We start from the raw sequence: 23455 nt of genomic DNA, 5'->3' as shown, positions 1-23455 counted from the left end.
AAGGGGGGGGGGAGGGGGGAAGTGAAGAGCAATTTTGATTTAGAACATATGCTCAGCAAAGCAGGAAGAATACCTTATTTTTGTATTGCAGAATGTTAATTTCGCAAATCCCAGGACATATTGAAATTATCTGAACTTTAAAATGAAGTGTATAGTAGTTCAGAGAAGTGGATGTCAAATAAAATAATACGTAGCATGACAGTGCTAAAAATTGGTATTTATAGATTTCTTAAAGCTGTTAAATTTTGGAAGGAAAGATGAGGATTCTGGTATCTCTAGTGTACATGTTTGCAAGGTGGTTAGCACTCCTATAGTACTCACTGGAATTGTATTTATGACTAAATATGGGAGAACAGGTTTTAAATTTATTGGGATGGTTCCTTTAAAATATTGGTTAACTGTTGTATACTGGTATTTTTCTTAGCAGTTCCTTTGTAAGTGTGAGAGAAGAATTAATTGCAAACAAAAAAACCCCAGAGGTTATCCCTGTGTGAAATACCTATTTTCTTAACTTCAAGAAAGTAGCTGTAAACTTCTTTTTAGAATGGGTTTCAGGGCAGTGATATGGACTGATAGTGTTGAGGAAACTTTTAAGTAAATGCTGTCATTTTTAGTGTGATTAGCTGTACCTTTTATTTTCAGTTTAATTTAGCATATGTATATGTGTACATGTATGCATAACATACACAAACCCTTCATCTGCTAACCATATATTCATCTTAGGCACAACATAATAGAGCATATTTTGCCCTTTCAGAAGTTGACCATTGGTCTTGTATATGTACTTTTTCATTTGCTTCCCAGCAAATTTCCTCAGCACGTCCTGTCAATGCAGCTTCTGTATATAAGTTTAGTGTCTGTATGATTTGGTTATTTAGAAATTCCTTCCTTCTCCTTCCCCTTTAAACATTGCTTGTATGCAATAGATCACTTTCCAAACATACAGCTGTTTGTTTAAACCTGTATAATACTTTAAAATGCTCACTTAATGTATAGACTAAATGGCCTACAAAATATTCATGTTGATGTCTGCGCCAAGGAAGCAGAGAGCGCTGCTGGAATGTTTTCAGTTCTACGTATCTGCTTGTTAATGGGAAAGTGGATGTATTTGTCAAACTAAGAATGCCAGCAGCCCTTCGTGATAGTGTTACTTTTAAACAGATGTGTGTTTTGCAGCATGAGTATAAGAAACAGAAGAGGTAAAATGAAAGAATCTGAGGGATTCTGTACTGTGGGAGAGAGCTTAAGCAGAGTGATATTTACAGCTATAAATATCTAAAATGGTTTTATGCCAGAGTGTAAGCAGTTACCCCTTTCTGTTGTCAAATGGACAAACTAGTAAATAATACGAGCATTTGTCAGTATCCAGTACTTTCTGACTGGGCTCTTTTAGGTAGGCCACACGTGGAGGGTATAATGTTTAATATCAGATGTACTTGTTTGAAGATATTTAACATTACATGGGATTTTTGATTTAGTACAGTGACACAAAATATACTGAAATCACAATACCAATGTAACTTGCACTTAGCAAATAGGAAATATAGCAATGGCAATAACAGTTCAGTGTCACCACCAATGTGATCCCTGTTGCTGATCTCTAGAATATGTTCACCATCGTGATGCTGGGCAATACCAGCCACGGAGAAGGAATACATGGGTTGAAACCAGCTCCAGTCCATTGCTCTCTTTGAAAGTATTTATTTCTTTTGTTAGTCATTCAGTTTTTATACTCTATGCTGGGCTTAGCCACTTATACACCCCCTCCCCATGCTGGCCTGGGAGACATTCTCACTCTTCTAATGAACTGGGAGAAAGATTTTTAATGAATGGGGAGAAAGATTTAATCCACTCAACTGATACAGCTGTTTGTCTAAAACAAAGGCCACCCTCGGGTCCCATTTGTGTTGAGATAAAGTCAGCTCTGTTTGCAGCAGCTGTGTCAGTCACACCTTACACTATTCCCTGAGCTTCAGGGCATGTTGCCCTTGCCCATCTCTCAGCCTTCTTCCATCATTTATAGGCCAGTCACAGCATTTTACTTTGAGATTTATCTCAAAAGAGAACAGATAATTCACCGATTTGTTTGATCAGTCATTTCTGCTGTGGTTCTTTGGTTTTCAATATTCTGATTTGTGAACCTGAAGAGTTCTTCAGTAGAGTGCTCTGCCCTTCAGGCCCCCCCTAGGCAGGCAATTATACAACCTAAACAAACTTGCTTCTTCAAGTCACTTTCACACATTCGCAAAGCCTGGACCAGGGACCTCCTAGCTACCGTGGTAGTCGTGGGACTGTAATAAGCACCACTGGGAATCAGAGCTGCGAGGTGACCCAAGAAATATAAATGTATGCTCCAGTGCTCTTCCCAATCATGGAAAGCAATATAAGCTGGATGAGCAGCGTATCAAAACTCTGGTCGCTGTCGCTTTGCGTTTTTTGTATAAAATGAGTCTGTAAGAAAGATGAATGTTGCAAGTCTAACTATAACTGTACTTTCCAAATATTATTGTGAATTTGTGGAAGAGCCAATAACTTCTGATTTACATAATTGACTTCCAGTGTAGGGGAATAGAAAGTAATTTTTTAAAATTCACAATTTTAGTCTGATTAGAATTTTTTTTTCTCATGAAATCTTAACAGCCCTAAAATTAATCCCTTGCCAAGAATTAAGATCACCATGGCTGTTATGATAATTTAAACTGAAGCAAGTTTTGGTCGCTCAGTCAGTTGTTATGCTCTGCATATATATGCAGTCATCACAGCTGAAATATAGACAGTACAGTAGCCTGGTTCAAAAATATTAATTGAAAAATTAATTGACTTGGATGAGAAGGCTTCTTCTGTGTGACTGAGATTGGATGAAGGAGTAAACAAAGGGTAATGACAAATGGCTGTGTGTCAAGCTGGGAATGCTTTACAGTGTTAGGATGAAGGGAACTGTAGTGGGTCCTATTTTATTTAAAGTCTTTATTCTTTATCTAGAAGAACACCTAGATCACAAGTTAATTAATATTTTTAGTTATTCAAATGAGAAAGTATAAACATTGGTTTTAATAGAAAAATCTCAAAAACTTGGAAATATAATAAATATTTTTGGAGGATAAGAAAGTTTCAATATAGACAAGTTGGGGGGCAATTAAGCCTAGTGCCATAGTGAGGAGAAAACAAAAGTCACAGCAACTGGCATGTAGAGATGTTAATGAAAGCATGCTTTTTAGGGTCAGGAGGAACCAACAGTAACCTCCTCCCTCCACCCAGACAGAAATGCCAACTGTGGCTGTAGAGGTTTTTGGATGTTCAAGAGTGGTTGTAAACCCTGCATAGTGCCTGTGCGAAAGTCCTCACTGCTCCAAATCAAGCCATTCCCTGGCATTGTCACAAGCATCTTATCCTTATGGAGCCAGGAGATTTTACTGCTGTGGTGCTGGTATGCAGTGGTAGAGGTACCGTAGTCGGGAAGTTATTTGGAATTCAGTTTGGGATTTGGGACTAATACAGAATAAAGGTCTACCTCAACTGTTCATCTCAAATACTGACCTAAAGCTTGTCTAAGTCAGGAGAGGGACAGGCAGACTTCCAAAGTGACCGTAGGGGTGCAGTTACTTGAGGACTCTCAGGGTGTGGTTCAGTGGTACAGCTGAGCTGACCTAATTGCCCATGAACCAGCAGGGGTGGTCCTGATTCCCTTCTTTTCCTCCACCAGTGTTGCACTTGGCCAGAAGACTTCATGCCTCTCCGCCCCCACACCTGCCCGTTCTGCTGATTTTGGCACTTGGGGCTGCATTGCTTCAGCAGTTCAACCTGATAACCTGGCACCAAGCCATTCATTTTGTTAGGCTGGTGCTGTGCTGGGTTAGTAAATGGAACTGACAAGGTGACAGGTCCAAGGAGCAGCAGAGCAGCACAAGAGAAGGAGCAGGAGTCCACAGCCAGGCCATGGAGGTGGGAGGGGAAGGGGGATGCTCCTGGTTTTGCCCTGGAGTAGCTGAGCAGTAGTGCTGAGCTCCTCATCACCCTGCGGAGCTTTCTGCTCAGGCTGGCTGGGCTGGAGGAATGAGGTTGTTACCATGTGCAGCTTCACCTATGCTTAGTTTTCCTGTCTGCCAGCTGGGGATAACCTCTTCAAGGAATGAAGTGAATATACATTGACTATGTAGTTATTTGAAAAAAAGAGAACGTGCAAGTGCCTAGATAAAATTTTAATGCAAGTATTTGCCTCTGTACCTGTATTAGCTTATGTCAGTGGAGTACTGAGAGGAAAGTGGAAGTCTGCACTGCAGACTGCAATGGAAATGTAGAGTCACTTGAGTTGGGTTTGTTTGAATTGTTACAGTGGTTTATTTAAAACAACAAAAAAAAAAAAGACAACTCAAGTAAAAATACACTCTTCCAAAGTGACATCTAGCTTTGCTTTCACAACAGGTTTTGGAAATAAGTAGAGATTAAACCTAAGATTAAAGCTACTTGGAAATGAGGGGAAAAAAAAAAGTGCTTGCCTTCTCCCTGCACTATTACACATACACTGGTTCACTTAAACATAGAATACATCTGCTTTAAATTGTTTTCATCAGATGCATACAGTTATTAATGGAGTTAGGAAAAAGTTGTTCCGAGAAAATGTAATACATCCATTCATGGCTAAGCAAATCCAAGCTTTCCCTTTCTGCCCTCCCCCAAACTAGACTGGTGATGCAGTAGGTATAAAGTTGGCTTAAAATCCCTGTGAGCCATGCAGTGGCTGAGCTCAATGTGGTGTTACCCTCAGAGCTGATGTTGCAAAATCAGCCATGGTCTTGTTTGAATCGGTGGAGAACTCTAATGCTCAGCAACTGAATAATATCAGTGCATTAACTTTTCATTCCATATTGATCTCCAAACAGAGTTTCAAAGGACTCTATTAGGAAAAAAAGAAGGTTTTAAGCAGGGATTATTTTTTCATGTCTTGTAAAGAATGCATTATGCGTGTGGCAAGCTAAAGCTTTGAAACTCAACTTCCATCTGTGCTCCATGGCAGTATCTTTATATAATTCCATGTCTAAAAGACAAGGTTTGGAAATGAAATTAGTTTGTGTCATGCACAGTTCCTGTAGAGATCAAAGGCAGACCTGTTAATGCAACTATTGCTATTCATGAGTTTCATAGCCGTGTGAGTTTCAAGTTAATTATAAATGCTTGTTTAATCACTTAACAATAGGGTATCAGAGTCTCATCTGGGCATTATGCATATAGCTCACACTTTTTTTTTAATTAAAGCAAATTCCTACCTTTTTTCCCAAGAAATTAATTTTGGTGGTAATGCTCTAGGCTTTCACAGGTCAGGATATGCAAATCCTCTTTTAAACGTTGGACAGTTGTGTGATGAATGTCTCTATTTTATTATCCTTTAACTGCCCCTCCCTCCCCCTTGAGTACATGGTTGTGTAGTAGCCTGGTTGTCACTGGAGATGGCATAAATTGCTCTAGTTCTTATACTAGAGTTCCTTTTGTGACATTTTATTAAAATTTGTGTGCATTATCACTAGGAGATAATGTGTTTTGAGATAAATAACGTATTTATCGTTTTAATTTCCAAATGCTTTGTTTAATAGATTTTTAAACCTGAAGAGGCAAGTAAGGCACCTGTGTGACCTTCATATCACAGACCACTGTGCTTTATTTGAATATTGAGGATTGAGTTTAATTATTGTAGTTAAGATAAACCATTTCAGTCCCCTGGAAATTAAATTCTTGTGCAGTAGAGGAACCAGCCACAGTGCCAGCAATGCCTGAGGCACTTGCAGTGGCAAGGAATGTTAGATGAGAAATGCAGATGAATCAAACTGTGCTGCAGAGAAGGGCAAAAAAGCCACAAGTGCCACCTGAGAGCAGCCTCCTCCACAACCCCGGATCCTGCTTGTCCGCTGATATGAGGTGAGCAAGACGCATCACAGAGGGGCTTCTCTATGCCAGCTAAGAGACTGGACTGTGCAGCTCCTGTTGCATCAGATCTCTGCTGTTTCTGAGGAAGAACAAGGGAGAGGAATAAAAGAAAAACTCAGAAATCAGTCAGTTGTGCATTTGGGGAAAAAAGTTCCTTCTTGACTTCTGAGGTGTGAGAGTTTAATTATAGTCATCACACTACAAGTGCTCAGAGTGTGCAGAGGACCATACTGATAGTCTTCCCCATGACCTGTAAAGCAGAAAAGTGTTCAGCAAATTCAGATTGCAGTGCTAAAAAGAAGCACTGCAGACAACCATTTGGGCTGGCTTCATAAATGTCCTAGAATCAAACATTAATTCTCTTAACTCCAGAATTAAACAATAATTGTAAGCCTTAATTAAACACCTAGAACTAAAATTAAAGCTATAAAAAAAAAAAAAAAGAAAATAAATCTTCCCATAGTCTGTCAGCACGAGTGAATCTGCCATCTAGTAAGCTGTTCTCTTGTTCTAAGAAATGACACCTGAATTTGCTTAAGTTCAGTGTACAGCTGCTGGGTCATACTCTATCTCTGTCAGCAAGACTAAAGTTCCTCAGCTGACTTGTTTTTTTGCAGTTTCCCTGTTATGCACAGTGATACAGCCTTCTCTTGCAATAACTGAAGAGGTTGGGTCCTTCAGATGTCCAGTCCCAATGCTGCTTCCCTGTCCCCTGGATTTTTAGTTGGCTCTTCTCTGAACCCCTCTGCTTTCTAAATCCTTCAAGCTTGGGCCTGAGAACCAAGCCCTGTTATGTGGTCCTTACTAGAGTTCTGACCAGTGCTGTGGACAGAAGTAAGGATCTTCCTGCTTGATGCCAGGGACTGCAGCAGCCCTGGTATAATCTTGAGAATTGCTGAACAGGCAACGAGCAGAAGACGACCTCCCGCATCCCACCCTCTGTGTGGATGGGTTCCCTGGAAATCAGTGGCAGATGCTCACTCCAGTTGAAACCTTGGTCACCTGTGGTGGAGGGGAAGGCTGTGTAGCACCACTGGTTTTCCTGTAACATGGACAAGAGCCTGTTCTGAACAGAGGATGTCATCGTCTTTGCTGTGAATCTTCTACAAACATGCCTAGTTTGCCATTTGAGGTGGTACTTGTGAACTTACTTTTCAGGTGACAACATCAATGAAGATCAGAGTCAGTGTGCTTCTGGAGGAGTTTTACATACACATTTCCTTTTTCTTCATATGAACTTTGCTACAATTTTGAAGCGTGGTTGTCAGTAGAGCCTTCTTAATGCGGTACATTAGAAAGATATGATGATATGTAAATGCTTGAGTTGGCATCTGTGGCTAGGGGATGGGGAACACTCCTTTTTCTAGGAAAATGTTTTCCTTTAGATAAATGAAAACCCTATTGTTTGGCTGAGGAGTGACCTCGCACATGGGCGAAAGGTTAAGAAGCAGAAAGGCTTATCCCTTTGGCATGTAGGATTCAAAACGAGGCATGTTGCCAGTAAGCTCCATCAGAGTGGAGGATACAATTTTAAATAAAGTTCATAATGGCATTTTTTAAATGAGCAGGAAGTTTTCTTTCTCTAATCAAAACCTAGATAATTTAAATATCTCTTTCTTTGGTAATATCCTGACATTGTGCATGGATAGGGGACCCCCAGAGGAAAAGATAAGTGATAACGGCTGCCTTGTGTCAGCCTGTTCCCAAAAGAGATCATCTGTCCAGCAGACGTCAGTGGGAGTCTGCCTGACAGAGGGGTGTGTGCACAGAAACCAAATTGCAGGATTGGGATCTAAATAAGATTGTGATCTTTGACTTCCAATCTGTGTCATGACTTCTCTGTTTATTTCAGTATTTGAGATCTGACAGTGTGCCATCACTCAGATTGCTCAGGATTTTTCTTTCTATGTAACATTACAGTCTTAATTTAAAAAAAAAAAAAAGGCAAAACAAAACAGTGCTTTTCACTTTTCAGGAGTTTGGTTATAGAAGGCAACGCTGATGATACCAGTTCTGAAGGAAACCGTTCCCAAACTGGGAGTTCACAGCAATATAAAGAGCAGTTGTGAGTCTAAGAGGGTTTGCGACTGCAGAAATAGTTGTCTTAAGGTTACTTGTATTTCAGAGGAGGCAGTATGGTTCATAAAGCAGATAGCACGGGAAGGATTGCTCAGAGAAAGTTTAGACTTGGTAAAATCTCAAAAATCAGATTAAGAAGACAGATGGGATTCTGGATTGGAATGCTAACATGTAAGGATTTTTTTTGTCTTTTTTTATTTCACTGTCCCAAATTATAACCTTGGAGATGCTAGGGTTCTTTTATACAGCTAACAATAAATTTAGTACTAGAAAACTGGGAGGAAGTTACCCTTAAGCAGCTGTCTTCACTGTAACTAGTAGTTTTGGTTTGCACTCATTTGAAAAACAAGTAAGACTGCTGAAAGAAGACAAAGGAATATAATGGCAGGACATGTGCTAGTGGTGCAGGCAAATTACTCTGGCTCTATCTGTGCCCACCAGCGTTGCGCTGCAAGCCCAACAGGGAACCACATGCCAGACAGCCCAGGTCTGAAAGAGTCACATTCACACCACATTGGTCAGGAGCCAGGTATATTAGGCAGGGCTATAGGCTCAGGCATAGCCTGTCCTGAATGTGGATGGCCTGTCTGGGGAGGTGAGAGAGATCACAGCTGCCCTGAGTGAATTCATCAACCTGGGGTCTGTCATCTTAGCCATCTCTGCTTTGCTCTGTGGTGAGGAAACGTCAGCACTGTGCACCTTTATGTCCCCTTCCTTCCTCCAGGACCTCACTAGTAGCACAGAGCAAAGCTCTTTCAGAACTTAGTAATTGAATATTCCTGCTGTAGTAAATAATAGAAAGCACAACAGTATCACAAAGCTGTGAAAGAGTGAAGCATGCTTCTCTTCAGCAGTTCACGTTCTCAGAGTTCATCTTCTGTGGTGCTTTCAGTTCCCTGCCTCCATTGTGTTCCCCACTTACTGCAGATGTCCTTCCTTCTCTGAGTCCATGTGTCTTTAATTCTGTGTGAGCTCCTTGCTGTGGTAGGCTGTAAAACTCAAGAATAAAGTTATCTGCTTTATCCCCACTGTTTTGCTGAGAGTACCAACGAAAAAGTTTGCCAGATATTTTAAAGACTCTATTCCTTAGCTAATAATGAGTCTTCTAAGCAGCTTTTTCTAATTAAATACTTCTTTTAGTATACCTAATGCTTTGATCTAAGACCTCCCTATTAATCTGAGGTCAGACTGATCTTGGATCACTTGCTGTCCTTACTCTGCTCTCTTCTTTCCCTTCTTCAGTCCTGTTCTTCAAGAAGTGCCCGAATGTCTCCTAACAATTCTGAAACTTACTGTATAGCTTTAAGTTTTCATAGTAGTCTCTCTTTGTAGATTGTTCTCATCACTCTCACTGTTCAAGAGGAGGTTTTCTTCAACAATTTCTCTCCAGTTTAAAGCTTGTAATCATTCTGTTGCTGTGGAGATTACTGTGATAATGCAGGTTTAGTGTTCATGACTTCACTGCTGCATTAGATAAGAAGAAAAAGGAACTGTTGCATGGGAGAATGCCCTGAATTAAGCAAGTTGTATACATTTCACACGTATGTCAGGGAAGATAACACATGAAAAGGAATTAGGGTTGTTCAGGCTGCTAGGATTTTCTCTCTTCTCAGGAAAAAACAAGTCTAAATATTAAAAAAGGAGGAGAAAAAAAGCCCACTGTCAGATCTAGGGACTGTGGTTTGGAACAGCAGTTCCAGTTTGTTGCCTTTCAGGACATCAGTCTTCCATCTTGGGTGATGGCCTTTGTCGTTTCCATTTGGAAACAGGATTTTGGAAACCCTTGTCCGTCCTTATCAGAACGAGAGAAGGATGCAGACAGAAGCCCTTATATAGCTACAGAGTGAAGGATAAAAGAATTTCCTACTGGAGATACCCATGGCTAGCTCTCTTGTTTGGGAAGAGAGCTGGATTTGTGTATACAGGAAAATTTTTGTTTATCAGTCTTTGTCTCTTGATCAATTTTAGTAGTAGTCTCTATTCTAGAATTTTGGATGCCTATAAGGAATTAAATAGTTTTGATACTTCTGTTGTTTTCTTATCTTCTTCCTTGATCAGTATTTAATATTCCAGAGCTCCTTGGTTCCTCCTTATATGTGGTTGTTTTAGAAAAGGCTAAACTTTCATGTTACTGAAATTGCTAACCACAATGTTCAGCTTGTCCTGTTTCCTTGCTTTTTCTTTAATGCATGACCCATTATTCTTAACCGCATCTGTTCTTCAGCATTCTTTGCTAGGCAATTCAAAGTGGGAAACATTAACAGCACAGCTATCTGGCTTTGGATCTAAGCATATTGTTCCTGCACATTTTGAAAATAAAAACTCATACTGCTTTTTGCCCTCACGTTTGTAAATACATGTACAGTTTTTAAGTACGTAAATACATATGCGTTCCTCCTTTGTTTGATGTGGCTGCCTTTCACATGCACAAGATTTCACGAGTTGCTTGGTGGTCAAGGCAAGGTTTCTAAGGAGGCATTCTGTACATGCACACCAGAGTGTATGGACACTGTTTTTCAATATACGTTGTTTTCTTTGACTACTAAATGCAAAACTGGGAACAAGTCCAGAATCTTTACTAGCTAGAATGTATTTCATGCTGATCCCCTCTAAATTGGCATCCTCCATTGCCAAGTTCTAAAGTGAGGGCTGCGATGATGATGAATTTCTCTAATGGGGTTTTTGTTCAGGGCTGCCTGAGATCTATATTTTCTGTACTGTAGGATTCAGACAGAAGGTCTCCACTTATAAAAGGGCCCAGTATCTTTCTGGCTGAAATGCCCTTGGGACAGAGGTGCTGATACTTTTGTATTAGATCCTGACATCCTTTTAAAATTTTATATTGTTACAGTATGTTTCTCAGCATACTCAGCTGTGTCATTTCACTATTGAAATTCACAACAGAGACTTTGTTAAGTTGGTGTTCTTGGTGTTATGTCTTGATGGCTCAGGGCTTACACCAAAATAAGTTCTTAAAATCCTAATGCACAGTAGTAATATAACAGAACTGTACCATCAATACTGTTCTGTAGAAATCAGTGTATTGTTTTTAAATATATATGAAAAGGAGGTCATGCTCTCTTTTCTGGGCATACATGAAGAAATCAGTTGCACGTGGAGTGCGAGCATCTTGCTTGTTAGCGGCTGAATTCCCCTGACACAAAAAGGGAGTTTGCAAAATATTGTCTACTACTTTGGGGAATGGAGTAAGCTGAGGTAGGGGACTTCATGCAAGAACAACAGAATTTCCAAAGATGAGGGCAAGAACGAGGGAAAGGAGAGAGTGGGAGAGAAGAGAAGAGAACAGGGGGAGGTGGGTACTCATTTAGGAGAACAAGGTGACTGTAAATTAAAAAATCCAAGGAGTGGCTTGGTGGAGGCATTGGACCGTTGCTGGGTCTTTTCAACACAGCATTGCATTTAAGTCATAGTTACTGAAGAAAGGCAACAGCTGCTACTTTAGTGCATGAGGCAGAGGAACTATTGGAGGGGCAGAAAAATAATCATAGGTATAAAGGGATGCCTTCCAGAGGGACTGTCTTGCACAAGCCACTCCACTTTATGTAACAAAAGCCTGGTGACACAATGCATGGTTTAGTCATAGGAGTGCCCCGGAGTGGACAAATATTGTACATCTGGAAACATTTAAAGAAGTAATTGGTTTCTGGAAAAACGGCAAATTACTCAAGGAAAATGTAGTCCGTCCATTGTGTTAGCTTCTGACTGCATGTCTACAAGATGTATGATTCTCCTGACTGCCTTAATCATCACTTCTTTGCTTCTTATACCCACCAGTTGTATGTGGGGACAGGTAATACAGTAGTGTCAGGACTGACAAGCAGATATCACTAGGGGCTGTGACATTTTTGCCCCTTTAGAAAAAGGGCCAGTGAACAGGGAGGCAGGGAGGGAAGTGTTCCTCGCTGCTAGCACTCTGCATCCCACCTGGTCGTCCTGTGCTTTGAGGACAAGGACCTGATCCTGTGGGATTTAACCATCTTGGTTAGACATCACCAGGGAAGTCCTGTGCCAGCTGGGGCAATGTCTCCCACTGGGGTTCAAAATCTCCAACTGTAACACAGCCTGCTCCGTTGCCCACTTTCTTCCCAGGCTTCCATCACAGCAGATTTCCTCTGTTCTTTTGCTACACAAAGAGAGAAATGTTTTGGGGAAGGGGAGAAGGGAGCACAGCCCACTTCCAGCCTTTCCCTCTCCCCACTGCTGGTGGAGAAGGCTGGCTGGAGCAGAGGCACAGCGAGGCAGGGACCTTACAGAGAGTTATGGTGCCATGCTATCCATCACTAATACATGATGTTTGATAGCACACACATTGAAAATTATGATGCTACTGTGAGATTGACATGTTGCCCATCGAAGGGAGTATTGCCTGCCCCTGGAGATGTGCTGCCCAGCTGCATGTTGGTCATAGGTGGAATACAGATACCTCCACAGCTGGAGTTAGCAGTAGGGCAATAATTCAGGACCTGGTCTGGCTTGTGGCAGAATCTGCAGTGTCTCTAAAGAGTGACTGCCCGAAATGGAGAACTGCAGGCCGGGACAAGAGGTCATATTTGGCATCAAAGTGTCAGAGGTTAGCACTGAGCCCCGTGTCTTTTTGGTCATTAGTGTGCTAGCATGTTCTAACTGCTGCCTCCTGCAGAAGCTTTTTGGACGATAATTGCTGTGGTTGTTTGTCATTACAGAAGTAACGCTGAAGGTCCATGTAAGCGATGCCAGCACACATCAGCCAGTAACTGAAGCCTTCATTGAGATTTTTACCAACCAGATCTCCATTGCATCTGGAACCTCAGGAGCAGATGGCACTGCCTTCCTCAAGTTTCAGTATAAGTTGGGCAATCAACTGATAGTGACTGCTAGTAAACATGCATATGTGCCAAATTCTGCACCATGGAAACCTGTAAGATTGCCTGGTAAGAGATCTTTATTTTTGTTCTGAGGTAAGATTTTGCATCTAAAGGAAGTTACACAGTTTTGTATGATGTGTTTTAATGCTTGTGATCCTGGGTGGGAGGAAGAACATCTGTGCGTTTCAAAAAAAGCAAGGTTTCTTTCTCAGTTAAACTGTGGCATCAGGGCTGTGCAGAGATTCGCTCTCCTCCTGGCTGTCCTTGATACAGTGCTACGTCAGTTTTCAAACAACTGTTGGTGCTCTTACAGCTCCACAGAAAATACAAATCTATTCCAGATCTTTTTCTTTATGGGAACTCTGTTTCCAAGTGCTTTGTTTCAGCAGCTGTGATGTACTCATTCGTTTCTCTCCCAGGGTGTAGCAACAACTGTTGCACCGTAGGCTGTAGTGTACAAAAAGAGTCCTGGCCTTTCAGTTCTTCGCTGTGTCCATAGGACAGTTTTAATCTGCAGTTATGTTATCCAGATGTAAGGATTTTTTTCTAACTTAATTAGCATGGTTTGTTTCTTCCGCAGGCAAAAAAAAATAACAATAATACTTGCATGTTAGTTTTTATCAGAATGCCTCAAAATTTTATGGGAAGTGGGAGACTTTACATTAGCTGTACAGGAGGGGAAACTGAGTCATGCAGACTATTTCTGTACTGCTAAATAGAACAGATTGAGGGTGGCTTTCAGACCTTGAGACATAACATCTAGGTGAAGGTCACATCCCCAGTTTTCATCTGCCTTTCCTCTAATCCCCAGCCACAATTAGGGTCCCGAGTAGTTTGGGAATGGTCCCAGGCTTGTATTATACCCAAATCACACCTAAATATCACCTCAGATTTGATAATTAGCCCAGGCCAAAGCCATGCCAGGTTTTAAGTGCACTAATATTTAAATAGTCTAAATGATCACAGGGCAGTGTTCAATCCCATGCCTTGGCTCCATTTTATTTAATAATATCAACATAGCCAGAGGGACTGTGTGACTTGCTGCAAGGTCAAGCAGCAAATGTGTTTTCAGATGGGGAAAGGAACTTGAATCTCTTCAAACCCAGAATTATGCTTTAGGTATTTCAACATGCTGTTGACTAATCTGCATTCGCTTGCTTCAGATAAGATAGTGACTTCTTCCACATTTCCTCTACTGTATTCTGCCATGTTTTCCAGCTACTTAATGGAGCTATAGTGAAGACTAAGCCAGGCTTTTAGGTGCATAGTGAAAGAATAAGAAGCCATTGAAATGAGTTACAGCAAGGAGAGTTTCAAATAAATAAAAGGGAACAATTCTTTACAGCAGCAGTAGTCAAAGATTGGAACAGGTTGCCCAGAAAGGTTGTGAAATCTCCATCTTTAAAGATATTCAAAACTCAACTGGATACCCCCCCTGCTTGGTTGAAGCAGGTGACCTCCAGAGGACCCTTCCAACCAAAATTGTTCTGTGACTCTGTTTAGAAATTTCCTTGATGTTGTTTTCTGTTTAAATAAGATGAGGTGCAGCTTCCTCAGCATACTTCATGTACTTCCTTAAGACACAATCATATATGATTAAAGCATGCAATACCCTTTTCTTGCCTGAACCTTTTCTTGCCTTATGTCTCGTGTCTTTCAAAAGATCTAGGGTATGAGTCAGAATGTGACCTACTCTTCCATGGCCTGGAGTGTGTTTGGTTAGGTTTTTTGCTTGTTGCTTTTTCTTAAATATTGATTTTGAGGAAAGGGAATCAAACAAGGCATTATTGTTTTCGTAAGTCATTGAAGTTTAAAGAGCAGTAATTGTATACAGTTTCCACAAAGTCTTTCTTACCACGGCTGAAATGTGAGCTTAACTGAGAAAATAGATTCCTTTCAACTCTGATCTTCCCCTATTGAAACTGGTAGATAGTTTGCCATTGATTTAATTGGGAGTAGAATCCTTTCTTTTGCTTTCTGTACTTTGAACTTAATCCTTTCTTTGATTAAAGAAACAACAAGTTACAACTTGATACACCCCATGTAGATTTAATAGGGTTGTTCTTTGAATTACTCCTTAAAAGGGACATGACATAAAAGTTCAGGCCCAAGATACTTAGGCTGTTATTTTTTTGTATTGACTAAGTTGCCTATACTCCTTAAAAAAAACTTTACAAGAACTGTTCATATTTAAATGCCTTGTATTTAAATGCCTATCATGCTTGTAACCAGCACAGTATAGAAGTTTTGAAAACCATGGAAGTTTTGTTGTTGTTGTTATTTTTAATCCAGGTTGAATGATGGGGAACAGGCAGCATATTTAAATCTTGATTGTGCAGTGAGCAGTCTGGGCACAGGCGTACAGCGGGATCCTCATTTCCCAAAAATGCCTTTTAGCAGGACTAGTAGTAGTCACCCGACAGAGCAGATACATCATTCTGAGCAGTGTTCCACCCACATCAGTGGTTTAAGCTAATGTGCTGTCCTGTGTGCTGTGGTAAATGAACTAAGGACACGTTTACTTCAAATGTGGAAATGATAATCATGAGCAGGGAGTAGGTTTGAGACCTGTAGGGTGGTAATGTTTAAAGTGCCATAACAGGACTTTGCCGAAGGATCAGGATTCTTCCATTACAGTCAATATGCATTAGTTATAATCTTACACTGAAAAGCTGTGCAGCCACTGAACTCGTGATATTATCATTAATAGCTTTAAGGAGTAAGCATCGAGGGTTTTCTGTTCTCATAATTCAGCAGAAATGAACTTTTCTTATATTAACCAAAATAATTACTAGCTCCTTACCACTTAAGCAGGAGGACTATTTATTTACATAGTGATAAATGGTAGGAGGAAAAGATTAAGATCTCTTTTGCCATTAAACTATTTATCAGCAGAGCCATGACTCCACTTATTAACAGTTCATTAATTTAACATCACTTGAGTTGAAGTGTTCATGATGGAAGATATGCTCATCTATCTGCTCTTAGCTACGCATAGATTCTTCTTTGTAAATAATTTGGAAGAAAAAAATTTCTGACTGGTAGTCCATATTTAAGAGGATGTTTTTGGAGCAGTGTGTGCAATGAAGAGAGGGAAGTTGCTGAGGCAGCACAGTTCAGACTAGCTGGTAGGGTCAGTCAAAGCAAACCATGGTATTCACTGTGGTGAAATGTAGTTCTAGGAGCAGAGGATGCTCGTGGGAGAGGAGAGCTCATCTGGAAAGCAGTGACTCTGCAGAAGACGTGAGTCATGGTAGATGAACGGTTGACTATAACCTCCCAATGCAGCACTGCAAGAAAGCAGAATAATCCAATCCTTGGCTGTAAAATACGGTAAAGGCTGAGAAGGTGGAGTATAGTATTTCAGAACTTGTCCTTGGTGCGGCCACTCAGGGTAATGTCTATCCAGTTCTGGATCCACGCTTCAAGAAAAAATGTTTAAAACTGCAGGGTTATATCAGGAGTGATTAAAAGATTGGAAAATACAGCTTACAGGGAAAGACTTGGAAGTGCTTAATTTATCTTGTTCACCAGAGAGAAAGTTCATGGGGTAATTTGATCGTAGTCTGTCAGTACCTGCATAGAGAACAGGAAACGGGTAAGAGAGAATTCTTCTGTCTAGCAGACTTATATAAAAAGAAGATCAAATGGCTGGAAGTCTAACCTCAATAAATTTTGATGGGTAAAAAGGCACATAGTTTAACTGCCCTCGTAATTATTTACTAGAACATTGATGTCGCGGTGAGTTCTTCACCACTGGACACCTTTACAAGAAAATTGGATAGTTTTTCTACAACAAGTTCTCTAGTTTAAGCACAGCTATTGGATCTGAAGCAGTAATTAATTCAGGGAAGGCTGTAGTTATACAGGAGTAAGACTGGATCATCACAGTCATCCTTTTGGCCTTAAAAACTATGACTTTCTGCCTTTGTCATGCTGAGAAAAGATTGTGTAGAAAAGCCCAAGGGAAGTTTAAAGGTTATATATGCATTATAGTCTGGCATATATGGAAGAAGATGTTGGCATGGTTTATTCTGTTGAGCTCCCCAGGGTGTCTAAATTATATTAGCTTTCTTCATACAAATTAAGTTATTGGAGTAAAGACAAACAAATTTTGTAATTGTGTGGCCTTAGTGCTACTTACACTAGGCTTTCTTACTTATGTTGCCTGATGTGTAGATCTGTTTCACATGTAGAACATTGGAAAGAAAATTCTCAGCTGTACTTGCAATAACATGATTTTTTTTTTTTAATGTTCATATATGGTATTAAGACCAGCTTTTAGATGGTGGTTCTTATCAGTGTGTTTCTTCTAGTTTCTTCTTCTTTCTCCTGTATTTCTCCCAAACACTAAAATTTCTGATCTTTAAAAAGAGAATATATTTCTTAAAACAGAAATAGTGTAAAGTCTCCCTGTTCGTAGCTAACGTCTATATGGTCTCTTGGATTAAGTAATACATATTAATTTAGAGGAAATTTATGAAGCTCCAGAAAATCAGAAGAGCTTGCACTGTTCTTTTATTAATCGGTTCTGGAAATGTCTTCCTCAGCTTGTGGTCACTTCAGAATGGGATGAGTACTTTTCACGTGCAAATGTGGGATGCTGCCCAGTTACCAAAAATTACTAGTCTGCATTAATCTCCTCCTCTCCTATCTTTGAAAGCCATGCATGGACTGCAGGCAGGTCTACTTCTTACTGTTTTCATGGGTGCGGGAGTCAGGTGTGCTTGGTGGCTAATTCCATACATATTTCTGGTCTTCTGGGTCTGAAGAACTTGGCATGAAATTATATCATGTTCTTCACTCTCCAAAGATGTGTGTGCATACAGACACAGCCACCTGTAAGGAATGTCAGTACCCAGTGGCGAAGGAGGTCCTTGCAGGCAGATTTCTTGCAGCAAATACCATTTATCTGTCCCTTTTCGCACCACTGGTAGAATGACAGTAGTTCTGCTATATATAGCACTTCTGTAGTGTAGGTGGTGACTCAGTAAGGACATGCTGTATTTTAAAGCAGATTATTCAGACTTATTCATCATACTTTGCCTTTCTGTATGACTTTTTATGTAAGCATCTCACAGTATTTAAAAGTTAAGTTTCATTAAAATCTTCCTGAGGTAAGAAGTATAGCTGTTTCACAGACAAATAATTCAGTCAGACTGAGTTAGTGTTTCACTCCTCTTTATGCAACGACAAGTCTTTCTGTGGAGCTGGGAATTATAACCCGAAACCCTGCTTTACACTGCACTCTTCTGTACTTTGAGCTACCATGCATGACTTGCAGGAGTCAAAGCATAGAATATGTTGTTTAGTTCAATAATAATTACCTTGGCAATTTAATTTGGTTTAGAAAATGCACGTGGTTTCTGTCACGTATACAATATGATTTTAATAGTTTGGGTGGCCTGCTTTTGCAAAAATGTAGAAGAAAGTAAGTGCTGTTATTGTTGGATTATGTTTATAAGAATCCAAATATATCCCACTTAAACCACTTCTCTCCCACAGTGTTCTCTTCACTGAGTCTCGGCCTTCTTCCTGAACGCTCAGCTACTCTAATGGTCTATGACGATGTAGTCCAGATAGTCTCAGGATTTCAAGGTATGCTGGTTTTTGGAAGTTGGAATTGAAATTTGAGTGACACTAAACAAAAAGCCTGACAGCCTGATGCTTTCTGAACTCTATCCCGTGCGTGAGACTGGTATCTTGTGGGGAGTTCTTCTGAGTTCCCCGGGGAATGCTCCTCTGTGGGATGGTTTTACCAAATTGATTAATAGCTAAGTTCATCCCTAACTGCTGTGACTAGGGAATTCGAGTTACTTGGTAATAAACAAGTTTGGACTTTAGTGTGCCATTTGAGAGCTAGAGATTAAATTTCTTTCGCTATCTGTTGGATGTTTTTTGGTCTAGCATCATTTAACCATCCTTGCAGTAAACTTTTTCTGATGTTCTTATTGTCAAAGAATTTTCTCTCGTTTTATTTTGTTTCTTGCTTCCTACTGTGGATGCCTTAGAAATTTAGGGCATAGAAAAATTGAAAATTTCTCATATCTGCATTGTTGTATACCCTATATAAACTTGCTTTTCTTAAGTACTTCTTGTGGGCCCTGTATCAGACTGCCTGCAAACCCACATGCTACAGGATGAAACCCCCTGTATTAGAAGAATAAAGTTTGAATCACCTTTTCATAAGATCAAACACAGAAGTTAAAGCAACTGTAGTATCAGTCAGACGAACACTGTTTTCTGAATTGCACAGTAAAGAATAAAATGTTCATCTCACCTAGGGATCTGACCTATCTTAGCCCAATTGATGTGATAGCTGAGGTAAGTCTGTTAACAAAAGAAACGAAGCTTTTAAAGATACCTTGACGAGCCAAAACAAGGGGACGTCCTTCCTGTGAGCACTCTTATTGTGCATAAACTGTGTCTTATTCACATATATTATGATTATGATCATTTTAAACTCTACCAGATAGTTAATAAACAGGGGAATACTACCTTCAATAATATTCCAAGATAACCTTGTTTTATCTGAGGGAATATAATACAATTATGCCTTCCTGACATCTTTTTTTACGGTTAGAAACCATCCAGACACAATGGGCTTTTCATTAATGATAGCGCTGGATACGACCGGAGCTGAAAAAGCACTAAACAAATTAGGTAGCTGACAGAACGCTCAGAAGGAGCTGGAGAACAGCACAGCTGCCGTATGTATATTCTGCAATTTGAGAGCTGACGTTATGGGGCAAATTAGATGGACAGAGAACTGTGTTAAACCACGAGGGATTCCATTAGACAAAACATGAAATGTTGTTTACCAACAGTATTCTACTAGCATGGTGTATTAAATACTCTTATTTTTATGCAAATGTGCTAATATTATGCAATTAACTTAAAAAGAACAATCTCTTCATGTTTACAGCTTCCTTCAAAAAACGGGGGATGTTAAAGGGCTAGAGGGACATGTAACAGCTGAGTGACACTCATAAATATTTTCCACATAATCTTGCTCCCTTCAGTGAATTGATCCAAGGTGTTCCCAATATGTTTAAATTAGAATAATATAACTGGTTCTGCTGGTATAGCAAAGAAAGAGGTTAACGGAAGAACATGGTACCCGGAGTATTCGGAGGGTTGGAATTTGAACTCTCAGTCTTGCCCAGTAAAAACTATTTTATGGGACCAGCCCACAGTCCTTTTCTTGGAAATTCTCTTGTGATGAAACCTAAATGAAAGACAGCCTAGACATTGTACCAGCATTTGAATGGAGCCTCTCCAGTCTCAATCCAAAATCCTTGTGACCTAGTTTTTCTCTGTTGCTTCTCCAATTTATTTCCCAGTAACTTCGCGCTGCTTCAAAAGAGCTGATGGGGAGTTACCTTAGTGCAAAAATGAGAGCAAAACAGAACTCATTATACCAGGAACAGACTGGGAGCACTGGTGTTTTGAAGCACCAGTCAAAGGGAAAGAAAGGCCTGTCTAGTACAATAAGTTACCGGTTGCTTTTGAATAATTAATGAAGCAAGTGACTTACTATGCAATTGAGAAGTTTGTCTGAGTTGATGCAGCCAGCTTCATTTTCATGATGGCATTACAATCCGCTGCTCTGTCAGTAATTGTGAGGGATGGACGTGCCAACCACTGGGTCATTTAAGTTATTTAATACTGGCACAGTGACGAGCTGAACTTCAGCATTCAGTGAATGGGAACTGTATGGGTACCCTCTATCTCCCTCTGACATATGAGCAATCAGAGCATGAACTGATGATACTTGAGACGTTACTTCACATAGATTGAAGCTCAGATGCCGGTGTGGTGCCACGTGTCACGCATCCGGCATGGCAAGAGGTGCCTTACAGGGACTCCTTGAGATGGTTACATCTTCAGGTGTGCACTGGCAAACTGGAGCTGACAGCATTTGCATCATGGCCAGTGTGTTGACAAGAGGATGTTTCAAGAAGATAAGATCAGTGCTCAGCAGTCCTTTACCTCATGGCACTCGCCAGGTGGAAAGAGCTTACATGCCAGTTTTATACTTGAATGGGTTTGGGTTTTGTTTGGGTTTTATAAGTCAAACTAGATATCTTCAGTAATAGAAGCAATAATAATAATCCACTCCCAGTGATAAGTGTTGACTTGTTGAAAAATACTCTTAAGAGTCTGGTCAGCACAAGTCTTTCTCTTCATTTTACCAGTTCCAGTTCCCTCAATAAGTCTATTCCCAAACATATGCCCCAAAATCCTCTATGACCTCTGCTAAAGGAGTACGTTGGATTATCTTCTAGCAAGGTGGTGAGAGAAGGTGAAAGCCTTGGTAGCTGCTTCCCTCACAAGCCTTTCACTGGTAGCTCCTAGTCTTCTACCCCTTTGAAGTCTCTTGCCGGGTTTGGGGAGACCCAGCTGAGGAGCTGAGGGGAGAGTCAGGGTGAGTAGCAGGTTTCAGGTGAATATCAAAATCAAGGAGTTTGTTTAATCTAGGGTGTGAATTAACTACTCTGCACTGATTTATTGTATGTATATGCACTATCTACAGAGGAAGCTGTTTTTTCCACCTTAAAACTTGCATCCAAGTTGATTGCTGTGCAGGTTTCCTGCCAGGTTTGGGGCTCAGCCATAGGAACGCTTTGTGTTGCCTGTAGGATTCAAGAAACTGAGGTTGGCTTTGAGTCCTCCCTATCTAGTTAAAATTTGGCAGCTCGTGGCTCTCCCAGTGCTACAAAACAACCATTTTTTTAATAGAAAACCCCAGAGCCTCCACATAAACTACTGTGTTACAGACTCAACAACAGTTACTTTGCTTTTAATTCTTAATTAGCTCAGCTCTTCGGAAATATAATACCGGTTCTTGGTAACTTAAATAATTCATCTTAAGCAGAGATTTAGGCAGCAGAAAACCTGACAATTTTACATTGAACTATTAGTGATAATCTTAATGCAGGTTTCTTTGTTGTGGATTTTTTCTGGTTTGTTACTGTGGATGCTTATCCCTACGGGCCGTAGGAGCCCGCTCAGCAGTGCATTCAGAGGTTCCCGAGTGCTTGAGCAGATCTGTCCCTGAGGTACAGCAAACTACTACGGTATTGCAGAGCACTCGGGAGATAAGTCTTCCCTGAGTTCAGTGCAGTCAATTTATTTAGTCTTTCACGTTGTTTCCATTTAAGCCTAGAAATTGGGTAAGGGAGATTTCTTCCTGTTTCACACGGGTGTTGTTTAATGACTATTTTAAACATTTAAGGATACTGCCAGTCTTGAGAGCCTGCTGTAAATACTTAAATGTTTCGGAAATTAAAAAAGAAAAGTGGTTTTATAGCTTTTTCTTGCAGAATTACCAAAGAAATGACAGCTAGACAATGATCAGCTCTTTGGAGATACTTACCCGCCTACATAGCAATTTTTGTTGGCCAATACAAAGTCTGTTCTGTAGAATTTTATGTTTTCACATAGCTAGAGCTCCTGCTAGAAAATAATGCAAGAAAAGATTCCAGTTTCCTGGTTAATGACGTTGGCAGTTACAAAAGCTTAGGAGTTGTGAGTCAAGCTCTGTAATCTTTCTCGCAGTGAAGTTACATGTAACCTAAAAGCGCTGCCAGAGACTAATAGGGGAAAAGAAGCAAAATTGTTTTGAGTTGACATCTTTGAACCGCATAGTCAAATCTGAATTAAGAAAAAAACCTGCTTGCCTCTTGATTTTGTGCTGTGTGGGGAGTGTTCTGTGAGTACTCAAAATGAGCTCTGGAGAATACAATAGCTTTTGATTTAAAAATTAATTTGCATGTTGCACACACAAACTTGCAGATGGAGTCTTGCTGTGTGTTGCTAAACAGTATTAATAGCGAGCATCCATTGAAAAAAACATTATAAACTGGGATTTAAATGAGACATGAAATGCAATAGTACATGACAGTCTTAAATCATGTTGCAGCAAAGACCCTTCAATTAACACCTAGTGATCTTGAAAAAAAGACTAAAACTGTACAAGACAGAGGAAAAGAGAGAAATCTTACATGCCAAGTAATCTGGTTCTGTTTAGATGTGTTCTTTGTGTGGGAAAATATGGAAACTCTTCTCACCCAGGCTTTGTCAAGTGAATCTTTTTATCCAGTGGTTTAAATAAAAAGTGACTATTATCTCAGTACTAGTGATAGTTAATGTGGCCAAAGCTTTGTAAAAATTAAATACAGAAATTACACAAGTTAATTGGGACTACAGGTAGAATTGTAGTCTCTTAGACAATCACTTTAATGAGTGTAAGCTAAATTTATCTTGCTATTTCAAGAAAAACTAAATTTAAACAAAAACAGTGAAATGGATGCTTTTCTAAGCTTTCACATGCCCTACCTCTGAACTTGCTTTTAGTTTCAATTATATTCTCTATAAGAAGCATCTAATGAAATTTGAGGTGATCCTGGGAAATAACATGGTCAGAAAAGCTTCTGACATTAGATGCTTTCACAATTTTGCTCAGTGATACTTGTGGAAAAATAATAGCAACTGCGCAATAAATGTAAAAATACTGGGTTTCATCCTCTTTTGTAATAGCCTTCTGATGTCTCTGTCCTTCTCAAGCTATTTCAATTTATAATGAAAAA

At 40.0% G+C, this 23455-nt stretch overlaps 1 protein-coding gene across 1 annotated transcript in view; it reads left to right on the top strand.

The window, feature by feature from the left end:
* FAM171A1 (family with sequence similarity 171 member A1) overlaps positions 1-23455 on the top strand; it is a 53136-nt gene that overhangs the window by 3896 nt on the left and 25785 nt on the right. Inside the window, exons 4-5 of the mRNA XM_009275694.2 lie at positions 12702-12929; positions 18369-18461. Coding sequence (XP_009273969.2) covers positions 12702-12929; positions 18369-18461 — 321 coding nt within the window. The remainder of the gene's footprint in view (positions 1-12701; positions 12930-18368; positions 18462-23455) is intronic.

Source organism: Aptenodytes forsteri, unplaced genomic scaffold (genome assembly GCF_000699145.1).
Source record: "Aptenodytes forsteri isolate BGI_AS27 unplaced genomic scaffold, ASM69914v1 Scaffold172, whole genome shotgun sequence".
NCBI classification, from domain to species: domain Eukaryota; kingdom Metazoa; phylum Chordata; class Aves; order Sphenisciformes; family Spheniscidae; genus Aptenodytes; species Aptenodytes forsteri.
Note: the sequence above shows the minus strand (reverse complement) of the source record. Positions and strands in the feature narration are given on the sequence as shown.